Source organism: Solanum stenotomum, unplaced genomic scaffold, assembly GCF_019186545.1.
Source record: "Solanum stenotomum isolate F172 unplaced genomic scaffold, ASM1918654v1 scaffold11069, whole genome shotgun sequence".
Classification (NCBI taxonomy): Eukaryota; Viridiplantae; Streptophyta; class Magnoliopsida; order Solanales; family Solanaceae; genus Solanum; species Solanum stenotomum.
This window is the reverse complement of record NW_026021380.1, coordinates 67373-81184: the sequence shown is the minus strand read 5'-3', so window position 1 is coordinate 81184 and position 13812 is coordinate 67373. Positions and strand designations below refer to the sequence as shown.

At 33.8% G+C, this 13812-nt stretch overlaps 2 protein-coding genes across 2 annotated transcripts; one reads left to right on the top strand and one right to left on the bottom strand.

The window, feature by feature from the left end:
• The first annotated feature begins 1166 nt into the window (after positions 1-1166).
• On the top strand, positions 1167-9104 carry LOC125849829 (uncharacterized). Its single transcript, XM_049529797.1, has 7 exons — positions 1167-1498; positions 4332-4361; positions 4562-4657; positions 6704-6818; positions 7463-7775; positions 7853-7907; positions 8666-9104. Exons 1-7 carry the CDS (start codon positions 1340-1342, stop codon positions 8738-8740), a joined length of 843 nt encoding a protein of 280 aa, XP_049385754.1. The 5' UTR covers positions 1167-1339; the 3' UTR covers positions 8741-9104.
• Positions 9105-12767: 3663 nt separating this feature from the next.
• LOC125849821 (uncharacterized) lies at positions 12768-13454 on the bottom strand. The gene has a single exon (XM_049529790.1). It carries the CDS (start codon positions 13417-13419, stop codon positions 12853-12855), a length of 567 nt encoding a protein of 188 aa, XP_049385747.1. The 5' UTR covers positions 13420-13454; the 3' UTR covers positions 12768-12852.
• Between the last annotated feature and the right edge of the window lie 358 nt (positions 13455-13812).

Here is a 13812-nt window from a genome sequence, read left to right as displayed (position 1 = left end):
TTTTTTTCATTTGTGTATCACAAAAAGTTAATACAAACGATATTTGTGTATTTATTTTAGAAGTGATATAATGTGTATTTGTGTATCTATGTTTTATTTCAAACATAATATGTGTATATATGTGCAAGATTGGGAGAAAGAGGAGAGAATCGAGTGAGATTTGAAGGAGAGATGAGATTGTATGTAAGTATATCTGTGTATCTCAATTTTAGTTGAGATACATGTTATACCGGAGATACCATGCTCGTCTCTCTCCTCTATCTCTCTTGATCTCGTTCATCTCTCTCCTCTCTAAACTAAGCTATGGACTACAATTAGGCAAACTATAGTTATTATTCATAAGTATGGTCCAAATTATAGTTATTTGAGAAAATTCCTCTAAAAACTTAGGAAAAATTACATAAATACATATCTTATTTTACCATAATCTCTAAAATTATCTACCATTTAAAAAAAATTACAAAAATCTCCTTTCAGATACATCCATGTCCCCTCTTGACTACATCCCTATTTCTTTCAGATACATTCCTCCCCTTTCTGATACATTCATCCCCCTCCTGGATACATCTGTATCCCCTTTCAGATACATCCCTCTCATTAAGTAATGCATTATTTGCAATACATGAGCTATGTATCCGAGATCCTATAATTTTAAGGGATTTTGTAATTTGTAAAAGAGTAGGAATAAAATGTAGTAGTAATTTTTTGAAAAAATTACAGAAATCTCACCTTTTAATTTACTTATTACCATTATCCCCTATAAGTTTTACAAATCTCCAAAATCCCTCATTTTCGCGCATCAAATTAGTGTATCTCGCGTATCAGATTAGTGTATCATGTATAAAATGTACATTAGATTAGTGTATCATGTATAAAATATAATGTATCTTACTTAACGATTTAATGTATCAGTGCTTATATTATTGTATCTGTTTGAGGGATTTCTGTAATTATAAACTTTTTAAGGGATATATTATAATTTTGCCTTAAAAGTATGTGATTTCTGTAATTTGCCCTAATTATTTGTGCACTTGGCCCTACAAGAAATGTACTTAAGGCCCATACTTCACATGCCCATAACTCAAAAGCCCAATATATAAAGTCTAAAAGCCCAAATATAACGCCCAAAGAAATGTATAAGGTCAAGCGTCAAACATGGTCCGATGTTGTGTATACTACGTTGTTTTCCCCCAAAACAGCTCCTTCCTTCCTTCCCCACTTGAAAGCAACTAAAAAACACCATTGATGATTCATTCTTTGTACAAAATATCGAGAAAAAAAGTTCATTTTTTTACCTTTTATATTTCACTTTTTGGGTCGTTTTCAAAATTTCAAGAAAATGCAAGTAATACCCAAATGGCGTAATGTTTTGATCTTGAAGAACTCACTTATTCAATCCACAAGAATAGTATCTTCTACACAATCACCAAATACCCATTTGAGTTCTTTCCATTCTACCTCAATTTGCTCTGAGAAATGGAAAAATAAGTGGAATTCTGTGAGTTTTCTTGCCTTTCCCTTTTCTTGTTTTTGCAGAAAACAATGAAATTGAGGTTTTTTTTTTTTTTTTTGTTTAGTTTGTTGGCTATATCGTAGGTTTTAGGTTATGTAATTGTTGTTTGATTTAGATGCGAGACATTAATGGATAAAGTTTTGATCTTTGATTGTTGTAGACTAGTAGCTGCAAAATAAAGATTTGATCATTGATTGTTATAGGCTAGTAGCTGCAAAATAACTTTCTTGTTTGTTTAATAACTGTGGTGTTCGAGCCAGCTTTCGTGCTCCCACGAGATATCTGACACCTCCCACCAACAATAGGTACTAGGTAACTTTGTTGACAAGGCTAGGCATATGGGAAGAAATCACCTAGTGTTTTTGTTTGCTGGGAGCAAAATAAACTTTCTTGTTGTTGTAATAGTTGCACAAGTATTTGGTTAGTTGAATTGTTTTAGCTTCATAAATATATCTAAACTAGCCTATTGATTGAAGTTGCTATGATTGGACTATAATGTGAGGGAAGAATTACAGTGTTGGTCAAAGTATTTACTAATTGAGGAAAGAAAGAAGATATACACGTTTCAAATAGTGAGAAGGTATTAATATTTGTTGGTTTCTTAATTTGTTTGGTTGGAAGCTATTTTCTTTTTTATTAGCTCAATGATTCATGAATTACTAAATCGAAGACAATTAATTTGCAGTTCCTTCGGTCGTTTCTATCTTGTCCTTGTCCCTTGATTGGAAGAAGGAATAACTGGTCGTACAAATTTGTGCAATTTTCTATGGGGTTCTATAGTATGTACATTTTGCTATTTTTTTCATATGGAAGTGTGATGATCATTCTCAAGAGGTGCTTTAGGTCATTTAGTTTAGCTGCTCCGCCATTTTAAGCTTATCCTAAAATTATGTGACAAAGTGCGATTTCAAGGGGAGTGATTTCCTTCTTTCAGCACTTTTGCAGGCAGTGTCATTCATGCTTATAAATTTCCATTTGCAAAAAGACAGTAACTATTTCAGTTTGTGTGTCCAGCACGTGTACAATACTTTTCCCCATTTTAATTTAGATTACCTATATTCAGAAGTTTTGGAGAGCAGATAAGCTTTTACCTCTTAACAGGTTTAGAGCTAGGAAATGAGCAATTAAACAGTTTTATTTCATGCGAAAGTATCTTACAATGACTTGAGATTTAATAGTGTGTGGTGGAAGCAGTTAACTAAGTTTTTCTAGTCTTTAAAGTGTTCTTTTGGAATGACTTCAGTAGGATCTGAAACCTTTGTCTGTAGAAGTAGTTAAATAAATTTGAAATAGTTCAGTATTTGACGTGCTGCATATGCCTTTCTTTCTCCAAGATTTGAATTTTATGGACACTGGATTGTAGGACAATGAAGGCAAGTGCTAAGTAGTTCTGAATTTAGTTCTTGTACATATTTACTGAATTTCTAGGAACATATATAGTGTTTACACCAAAGTTACTGGTTCAGTCGAACACATATCATAAAGCCTACATCCACCCCTGCACTTAGCCATTAAATCTCCACCAAGTTATCTGTAGTTGATTTTCTTATTGATAAAATAATTGTTTGATTCTATTCCTTGCACCAACACTTAAGCCCTCTACGTGAGAGCAAAGATATGGAGGTCTAAGCATCTGCATAAAATGTATCTCCTCCACAATTTAGAAATAAGTAAGAGGCTTCGGGGATGGTCTCTGAATCTGCCTATGTGTCTTCTCTTAAGTCAACAAGGCTAACCAAAAGCAAGGCTTATGCTGGCAATTTATCATGGTGTAGACAATCTGGTCCTTTTGGCTAGTAGCAACTTTTCACCCCCTGAATTGGTGAAAAAAGGGTCCTTTATAAATTATAAGCACATTGAAGCTTGCTCATAATGTTCTTTCAATTTCTTCCAGTATTGATCAATTTCTGGAGGACACAGAATGATGTTATCTCACCTTAGTCACTAGAATTGCTCAGGCAATAATGCATAGCAGAAATATACTCAGCACCTCTTATTGGTTCCAATGAGACGATCTGAAATGGAGAATGTCTGGCTGCCACTTAAGTTGACTAATCTGTTTTAGACTGTTTACCCATTTCCAGGGGCCAGTTCATTATTTGAAAGCAGGAATTGGTTAATAAATCAAAGGTTTTTGTCATATTCTTTTCCCAGTTTCAGGCTGGCGACACGTAGTATGAGTATTAGAAAACAGAGACATGCATCAAGCCAATCACTCTTTAAGGCGATTAATTGCTGCCAAAACCTCAGTCTCTAAAGTTACCTTCTTCAAAAAAGAAAAAAAAAAAGCTCACAGCCTCTAGTTTGAACATGGTTAAATCTTGGCGCCAGTTCCCCGTGCTCTTAGTGAAATAAATGGGCTAAATGATTTTGATTAGGAAATAAGATAAGGATTGGAGTTCGTTTGTCCAATTTTAAAATGTCACCTTGGTAGGCGTAGTGGTTTTAGAAAAAACTGCTTAAAATTACACCAAGAATAGAGTATACTTCTTCCTCCTCTATGTGCTATGTTTCAATTCTCTATTCTAGTATTAAGTGAAAAGGTTTTTCCTTGAGTGAGAGGGGAGGGAGGTGGTTTGTTCTATGTTTGCTTGTATATGTAGTGTCAGTATGCTCCCTTATCCACCCCCATCCCCCAAAGAAAGGGTTCCGATACTCCCATTTGAGACTGGTAGATATAAGGAAATTATTGTGTTTCTGCACTCAGTTTTAGCATTCTCTACTCATTCACAATGTATTTTCATGCTTGTTACCTTTAAGTTCAAGCAGTATCTTTCTTCAGTTTGCATATGTGACCTTTCATAAATTATTCCTGCAGGATTTTGGAGGAAGTCAGCAGCCAACTAAGGTAAATATCTTTACCAGCTATAGTGTGTGATATTGACTAGGATTAGAGATATCTTACGAGTTTTTTCGCTTGCTTTTCTCTGGTCAGTTATGTATTCTTTTTCCTAACATTTCTTTTTCTTTCCATGTAATACATCTGTTAACTTCTCTTGTCCTCCTCGTTTTCTGATTTATCATCCAGCTTTTCCTTTATTTTTTCAGAATTATATCAGATATGAAACCCGTCAAAAGCGTGCTGACTCAAAAAAAGCTTTGAAAAATCTTCTCTTTTATGGGGCATCTGGAAACTCTTTTGAGGTAAATATTTAATCTACTTTCATTTCATAGATATGGTAAATCTTAGTCTTAGTTATAATGATCAACTATTGCCGTCTTTGGTGAGGGATTTCTTTCTCTTTATGGAGTGACATAAAATGTTTTTCATTTAAAATGGTTTCTTTGGATTAGTTTGTTTCCTGAATTATTTTCCGGTGTTTGGTTGGACATAAGGTAAGTGACCTGAGGCAACAATAGAAGTGGTACGAGGTGTCATTCCGGTAATCATTTTGAGTATTGAAGGTTGATAGTAGTATTTACTTGGTAGTTGAAGACTTGAAGTGATATGAAGTACAAGTTGGAATACTTGCAAATGGGACGATTTACACACTCAGTTTTCCTTTTAGGATATGTTATTTTTTGTTGAAAAACATTTTTAGCATGTGAAAATAACCAAACGCTACATTTATCAAGGGAATCATCTTCCAAAACGACATGAATACATCCTAGATTGCTATTGCTGACCTCGATCATTGAACGTGAGGTCATTTTTGTATCTTGGAAAACTGAAAATCAGTTCTGCTATTTTTTCTGTTTCCAGTCCTTCCCCAATAGGAGTTCCTATCTTTTCCATCTTTTACCAAAAGAAGGCTAATAGATAGTATTTTATTGATAGATAAAATTTGTGATATCATTAGCTTATCACCAATGTTGCATTCACATATGTGTCGGTGTCCAAAAGAAACAATTACTATTTACCACCTACAGTGGAATGCGAGGAACCAGTTCCTCCAAATAGTGGACTAAAGCAAAACAACTGTGATAATCAACTAAAGAAATTTCTTCCAAGAAGATAATGTCATCATCATATAAGGAAGAAATATCTTTGCAACAAACAAAGTGTTGTCAGATCGACTATATGAATCCTGATTATCCATTTCTTACCATTTGGATCGATTTCTTTCCAATACTCAATAACTTAGAGGTTCACCAACACTAAAGCTCTAAACTGGACTAAAAAGACTCATAGCCAACACTGAACCTAATGTAGGCACACCATAATGACTAAGCCTAAATCTCTTGGTATGCCCTAATTCTTTCCATTAAATACTCCAAACATGGGCAAAAAACAACTTGTAGAAAAGGTTTCCTCTTCCTTTGCGACATCGGCTCCAGCTAGCAAACAGCCGGTCGCTTGTAACAGGTGTCAGCGGTGAGATTCCGCAACTGTCAAAAGAAAGCTCCAGCAAGAAGCAGCTTAACCCCGTCACATTCTCTTTACAATAATTTCCATGAAAATACTAACGTAGTTTCCAAAGAACTGAGGGAGAAGTTCGAGACCTTATGAGTTATTTTTATTTTTGCTCTTTTCTTCCTAGAACATACCCGCTTCCTCACCCCACCCCCAACCAAAGGAAAAACTGTTTTATATCTGCTTCCGAATGTGACACTTTGATCTGTTCATGTAACCTGAAAACCTGTCCTAATCAACCACAGAACTTCAGTCTTTTCAACGAACCTCACCTGTCCTCTGTCTGCTTTTGAAGTGAATGAGTAATCTCTTAGGAGGATAAAAGGAGGATCTATGAGGGAACAGCTCATTTTTGCAATTGTAGCATTAACTCACATAATGATCAAAGTTATCAAGGTCTAATGAGGATAGACCAAGTTCAGTGTAGTAAGACGAATCACCTCGTAGATAGAAGGAAAGATGGAGTCACATAAGCAGTGATGAAATTTTCACTTATACCTCATCCCATGTATAGTTCGTCTTTGTTCTTTACTGCTTTGCCTTTCTCCCCCGTCGCATCTTGACTCTGTTCGTGGGTTTCTGCTTTCTAAGGAAGTTATGGTCTACTGTAGTGTACTGGCTTAACTTCCTCTGTGGTCCGCAAGGCATGAATGCCATCCTTTCTGGTTTAAAGTCCGCATAGTTATAATGTGTTCAGTTTCTGAACTTTAGTATCTGATCAATTGCATGCAAGTACTCTTTTTGTATTAAATTCTCTTCTCATTTCACTATTTTTTACCTCAAAATTTATTCTACTCATGGAGAATATGCTATTTTCTTGTTGAATAATTTACTAGAATGAATCTTCAACAATAAATGATAGATGGGATATGGATCGGGATGATCGTTCAGAGAAGAAAAGTGAATATAAGTCCGGTGCTCGTCTTAGAGATCGCTCAAGGAGAAGGATGCGTAAGTTTGTACTCTCATTTCACAATTGGGTCTCTGCTTTTAATGAAAATTCTTATATCACACTTGAAAAATATCGGTGTGTTTCAACCTTTGGCCCCTTTCTTGAGATTCTTAAATTCCAGATGTAACTGAAACATATATTGCTATTGAAATTTGGTGCTTTGACCTAATTGGTTTGGTACTTTTTTGGAGCTGGGATAGTTTCGAAAGCTCCTTTACTGCCCACCTGCTAGCTGGACTAGTGGGGTACCTATCAGGAAACATACTGAAAACAATGCCTTCTCAGATTGAACGCAATGCTCGTCTTCCAAATAAAAAAAGGCTTATTGGCCGTGAGTTGGCTGCTATCATTCTTAAGTAAAATAGGATGAACTTGCCTTGCTTTGCATTTTTATAATCTAGGAGTTGTATTGCAAGGATTTGAGCTGCTCAAAGTAACACTTGAATTAATGCGTCTTTAAAGAATGGAAATTGGACTTGTTATGTCTGTCACAAAGTTATGTATGTCACAACTCTAGATAACCTTCTGTTATGCTTTTTGATTGCTAATCTCTAATATCTTTACATGGCTGATGGCGACACAATACTGAGCTTATTGAAGGATGCAGGTAGCCTTCATTGACCCGTTAATTATTCGTTTTTAGGAAAAATGAAGAAACGGAGATTATGTGAAGAATTCGATGACTATCCTGAATCAGTATTCGAAGCAACTGTTGGTAATAAGTGGTACACTTGGTCTTTTAGGCCTGGTAAATCATCTAGTTTTGAAGATCTGTTCTCCCGAAGACAAGAAACAGACTGGTCAGAACAAAGGCATTACAGATGGGATAATGAAACTGAAAACGAGACACATACAGAATCCAAATATGAATTGTGTAATATAGGGTCTTACTCTGAAAGAACAATTCTCGGTTTACCCCCAAGAGGTCCTCTGAAGATTGAGGATGTCAAGAATGCGTAAGTTTTAGTAGTTTTGTGCTCTCCATACTCTATTATATTGAAGAGTAATGTAGACACTATTATTGTTCTTGCAGTTTCCGTTTATCAGCATTAAAGTGGCATCCTGATAAACATCAAGGCCCTTCACAGGTTAGCTCATAATTATAAAATTCCTTATTTTGCCCTCGTATGTGATGAACTTATTCTTGTAAGCACCAGTTAAAGGCTTTTTAGCATTTTTCAAGTGAGAAACCTTTCTTAGGAGGTCAATAGGAAGTATATTTTGAAAATGTATAAAATGGTCATTAAAATCATCTTGTTGTTCATGGTTCTGGCTTGTAAAATAAATGAAGATAAGTGTGAGCAATAGAGTACATTGTTGTTGTCTTTTAGTTTCAAGCAACCCATCATATGTTAGTCGGGTTCATTGATACAGAAACATGTCATGAGGTTATAGACAATCCGGAAGGATTGTTTGCTTGTTGTTCTTTGGTCTTAATTGTGGTGCGAGTGAGCTATGTAGCTCATTCCGATGTCTTTTTAAGCTTCAAGGAAGAACCAGGTTTGACATGTGAACAGAGACATTATAAGTATTGGCACGTTCAACATATTTGCGAGTGGAAGCCAGAGGTAGGGAGGAAGTAGGACACCGTTGATTTAGGATGTGATTTAATTTGTATGAAAATTTATCTTCTATTGTTTCTTATACCTACCTCTGAGGTTGAGGTAGGGGTAAGGTCTGCCTACACTCTACCTTCCCTAGACCCCATTTTGTGGGATTACACTGGGTATGTTGTTGTTGTTGTTACAGCGCGTTACAATAGCCTATCCCACTTTATTCTGGAATTTAGCTACTCATTCGTATTCTTGGAGTCCTCCTCACGAGATGAGTCTTTGAATTTGTGCAGGCAGCAGCAGAAGAGAAATTCAAAACTTGTGTTACTGCATACAAGTCATTGTGCAACGCGTTCTCCCCAGCTTAACCTTATCTGACGTATCTATGGCTTCTTTTCTTTGAGTTTCAGAAGCCAAAATCACCATTCATAGTATAATAATAGCTAGCTAAGTCTTATGTATTCTAATTTAGTTCTGTATGATTACTTCCATCACTCTTGCAATAAGGGGGGGACTCTTTCATTCCCAGCAGAGTCATGAAAATGTACTTAATAAAATTTTGAAATCTTGTATACAACCAAAGATCCATGCAAACATAAACCAGTTACTTGGTTTCTGAAAATAGGATGTGATCATACCAATACTATCGCATTGGATTCCCTCAGAACTTTGAAGTTAAACGTGCTTCGATGAGAGTAGTACTAGAATGGGTGGCTCTTGCTTGGTTGCTTTGCATTCTTTTATAATATTGTAATTTTTTGGTATCTCAACATTTTTAGTCTATCGGCTAAAAGAAATTTCACCAGCCTAGTTGTAACTATTGTTGGCGTATACTCGATGTATAATGTATATAGAAATTATACATTGACTATACATAGTATACTTGCTAAAGTTTTTTAAAAAATGAAATATCTTTCTTTGGTTTTAAAATCCTTGGGTTCTCTCGAGAGGTGGGAAAGAGATTTTACTTTAATAATTGTGAAGCTCATAGATTGGCTTGGCAGTAATAATGATTTGTGCCTTTTTATGACAGCAATTTCAAAACTATTATTACATGACTTTTGTAACACGAGAATTCAAATTTAGTCAAACTCTCGTATGAATATAGAACAAAAAAATTAGAAAAAATTCAAAATTATAAATAACTCAAACTTTTGAATCAAATTTAATTACATGATAATATCTATTAGATGCTATTAGAATTTAGTCTTTTGTTAGTAATACCTTGGTTTTGAACCTATTGTTTTTATACAAGGATTTCATGTTTTCATAGATTTATATACATGTCAACAAAAGTATAGAGAAATTTTATTATTATTAACATTTTCTTTTGTATTTTGTACATCGGTAATATGAGTCGAGTTTAAATGGTAAAATATAATCCGTTAAGAAGATATTCCCTTTATCCAACAATATTTGTCTACTATTGACTAATACACACTTCTTAAGAAACTATAAGGCAAAATGGTCTGGTAGACCCTTGTACTTGTATATGTAAACCCTTCTACTTACTCATTTGTCATCTGGACCCTTAAACTCAATAAAACACAATTTATTGAACCCCTCTGACCATTGACCACGCTTACGTGTCTTTAAGATGGCTGAGTTGGCGAAAGTGTGTGACTTCACACTCCTTAAGGCGAGTGAGTACTATATTTCAGTTTTAAAAATATTAATAAAAGAATAAAATAATACAAAAATTAAAAATTAATTAAAAAGTCTCCATCTTCTTCACCCACTCCACCTTCATTTGCAGCCATCTACATGCCCCGACTCTTTTTTTTTCTCATACTATTGTCATCGTCTTTAAGAGATCTTGGCATTGAAGCCTCCTTGAGTCCATTGAATCACTGCTAGTGGGAGAGGTCGATGGTGGTAGTGCTCGTCGGAGAAAACTAGTTCGCAGTAGAGTGAGAGAGACGGTGCTAGTCAGTGGAGAATGAGGCGGGTGAGGGTTGGAGGATTTAGTTACGACAGCGAAGAGATTTTCGACTAGATTTGTCGCCGCGGCGATTTAGGCTGGTAGTTATGTGATGGTTGAAGGAGGAGGAAAGAAAAATAGTAGATTTTGTATGTTTTAAGATGGGGATGGGGACTCACCCTCCAAGGAAGAAACGCACCAACAGCTTGATCTCCTCCATAGAAGCGCCACCATTGTCAAAGTTCAGAAGAAGTTGAAGAGCTTATTGCCTAATCTATTTTGGAAATATGTTGGGTTTCTTTTTTAGCTTAAGGAATAAATTTAAATTTTATTGTTTTACTTTTTATTAAATAAAACACAATTGATTTTTAAAAAATAAATAAATAATAAATGATGTGTAATTTTAAATCTGACGTGGATGATGATGTGTCATTTTTGTTGAGAGTTTGAAGTACATGCAGAGCCAATAGGGTTTAAAATGCTAAGTTACATTGAATTTAAGGGTTCAATTGACAAATAGTTAAGTAGAATGGTCCAGAATATAAATACATACAATTACAAGGATCCATCAGACCATTTCACCAAATTATAAATAGAAGAGTAATTTTACTATATTATCCTATGAATATAATAAATACAACATCTTGAAATATGCAATAAGAAAAATGATTATAATTAATGATAAGGGACTAAGGGTAAATGAGAAACCAAGAATAAAATTATTCATTGATTTCGTAAAGTGGACATGAATTATTGAACACCCCAAAATAATATAGTGGACAACTATTATTAGACATAGGGGATAGTTGACATCCTTTCACACTAGAGTAGTCGTAGTATTTCTCTGATAGTTTTTTCTTCTTGGATACATGCTACTAATATATAATATATTGTTTCTTATACTTCGATTATAACACTATTTTATTACAATTAATATTTTTTATAATATTTAATCATAATTTATTCGAAGGCATTTAATAGGTTTAACAATATGGTAGAAAAGTGTCAATCCGTCATGTGGCAGCTGTCTCATTATTAGTGAGCTACTTATTATAAAGTGTTAAATTCATTTCATTTTCGTTTTGCGTGACATAGTTTTCGCATTTAACTCTATTAAAACATACCTAAAAAGAATATACACATTTATTAAACATTCAAAACCACTAAAACAATAATAATAATAACAATAATAATAATAATAGTAAACATTTCAATAAACACTCATATTTAAAATAAATAAAGTTTATTTTATAAAGTACAATTTTAACTAATTTTAAAAAAATCAAACACGTCAAATGTCAACCCGAGTCCAATAATATAAAACGAAGAAAGTACGCACTATTTAAATTAGGAATAAGGGTCTGAAAAATACTCAACTTTTGTCAGATTTGATGTTGCGATACTAAACTTTCATGAGGACCTATTACCTTCCTAGACTATTTAATACCGTATTTTAAACATATATATTTGCCCACGTAGATATAAAAAATAATGTAAAATTATAAATAATAATGTGTCCACGTGGACGCATCTATACCTTTAAAATACACTATTAAATAATTCAGAGATAAAAAATACGGTATTAAATAGTCTAGGGAGATAATAAATCCTTATGAAAATTTAATATCGCAACAGCAAATTCGACTAAAATTAAAATATTTTTCAAACCATTATTCATTTAAATTACTACTCCATATTTAATTGAAGTATCGCGTAAAAAAGCAACCAAATACACATATACCAAAAATCCCACTTTCTCCATTCTACCTTTCCTTTCTCCCTTCTTATATTGGAATTTAAATTTCCAAACTATTCAAAAAGATCATACTAATATAATAATACTTCATTTGTTTGTTTTTTAGTTCGTTCAAAAAATAATATCATTTTTTTATAATTAAAAATAATTAAATTTTAAAATTCTCATTCTATCTTGAATGGAATAATTTATAACCAATCAAACAAGTTGTGAAATATATTATAGATCATAAATTTCAAATCTTCTTTCTTTATAAATTATATGTCAAGTCAGACAAGACAATATCACATCGATACGAGAGTAAAAAACACACAAATCTCTTTCCTAATACTCTGTTTGTCCCAATTTATGTGGCACTATTCATTTTTCAACAGTCAAACAGTTTAAGTTTGATCGATAATTTGCGCATAAAAATTTTAATTTTTTTGAAATAAAATTTATATATTTGTAAACTATATAAAAAAAACTATAAGTCATAATAATTGATAATTTAAAATGTTTAAAATATCTATGAAAAACTTACAATAAAAAAATAGATTTATTTGATTCTCGAAATTCAAAAAGTGACATATAAATTGAACGGAGGGAGTATGATATTTTAAAAAGAAAATCTAGAAGCACTAACCTACAAAACAAAAATGTACACATCCATAATTTTAAATAAACAAACTACCAAAAACAAAAAAATCACAACCCATAATTCATCCAATTTTTTAAAATTACAATAAATATTTTCCATCAAAATTCCCAAAATTGCCCCTCCCCACCCAAAACCCTAACCAAAGTTCATTCTTTTGAAGATCTCAAAAACAGAGTATTACAACAGATGAAGAAACCATAAATCCATAAATAAAAATCAAGAACCCAAAATGCAATGCCCAATTCCTCTTAAACTTACCAAAATAACTCTCTGGTGGTTCTTGATAATGTATTTCAAATTCATCCCCAATTTCTTCAACCCCACCATTGTTAATCCTCATCTTCAGTTGCCTTAACCTTTCTGTAGCTAACCCTAATGTCAATTTATGACATCTCCGTTGATACTTAAACCCATTTATGCATCTCAATGTTTGTGCTACAGATACGTAGAAAATCAGATGGGATAACGAGAGAAGCCCAATGGGTATCCAACAATGTCGGCATTGAAGCTTCGGAGAAAGAGCTTGACCCAAGAAGATTAGAGATAAGAAGACGAAGAAATGTTGAAACATCTTCCATAGTTCCTTTTTTTGTAAATCGATTGCTCGTTTTTTCTCGAGGGTTTTCTCGAAATGGAGCTGGATTATTGTGTTGATTGCTTGTAGAGCGGTTTCTTTCTGGATCAGATTGTTTGGGTGGTGATGGGTTGGGGCGGCATCGTAATCCGCCATTGGAGAAAGCTTGAAAAAAAAAACAGAGAGAAATTGGGGGGGGGGGGGTTTTGGAGTTTAATGGTGACAGTGTGACTGTCAACATGTGGGGGATGATAGTTGGAAGGTTATAATATCAAGGTGAGAGTAGAGTTTAATAACCGCCGTTTATTTTTACTTGTCATGTTTTGTTTTACACGTAAAAATAGAGCATTGATATTTCTGTTTCTTTTTTTGGTTTTCCATCCGACCACACTGGAGTCCTGACTAAATTTGGATAGACTGCGGGACTCATTCGAAGATAGCGCTCCCAACAAAAAAAAATTGTATCCAAGCTCGAATCCGAAAGGTTAAAATATCAACGTGAGAGTAGAGTTTGATAATCGCGGTTTATTTTACTTGTCATGTTTTGTT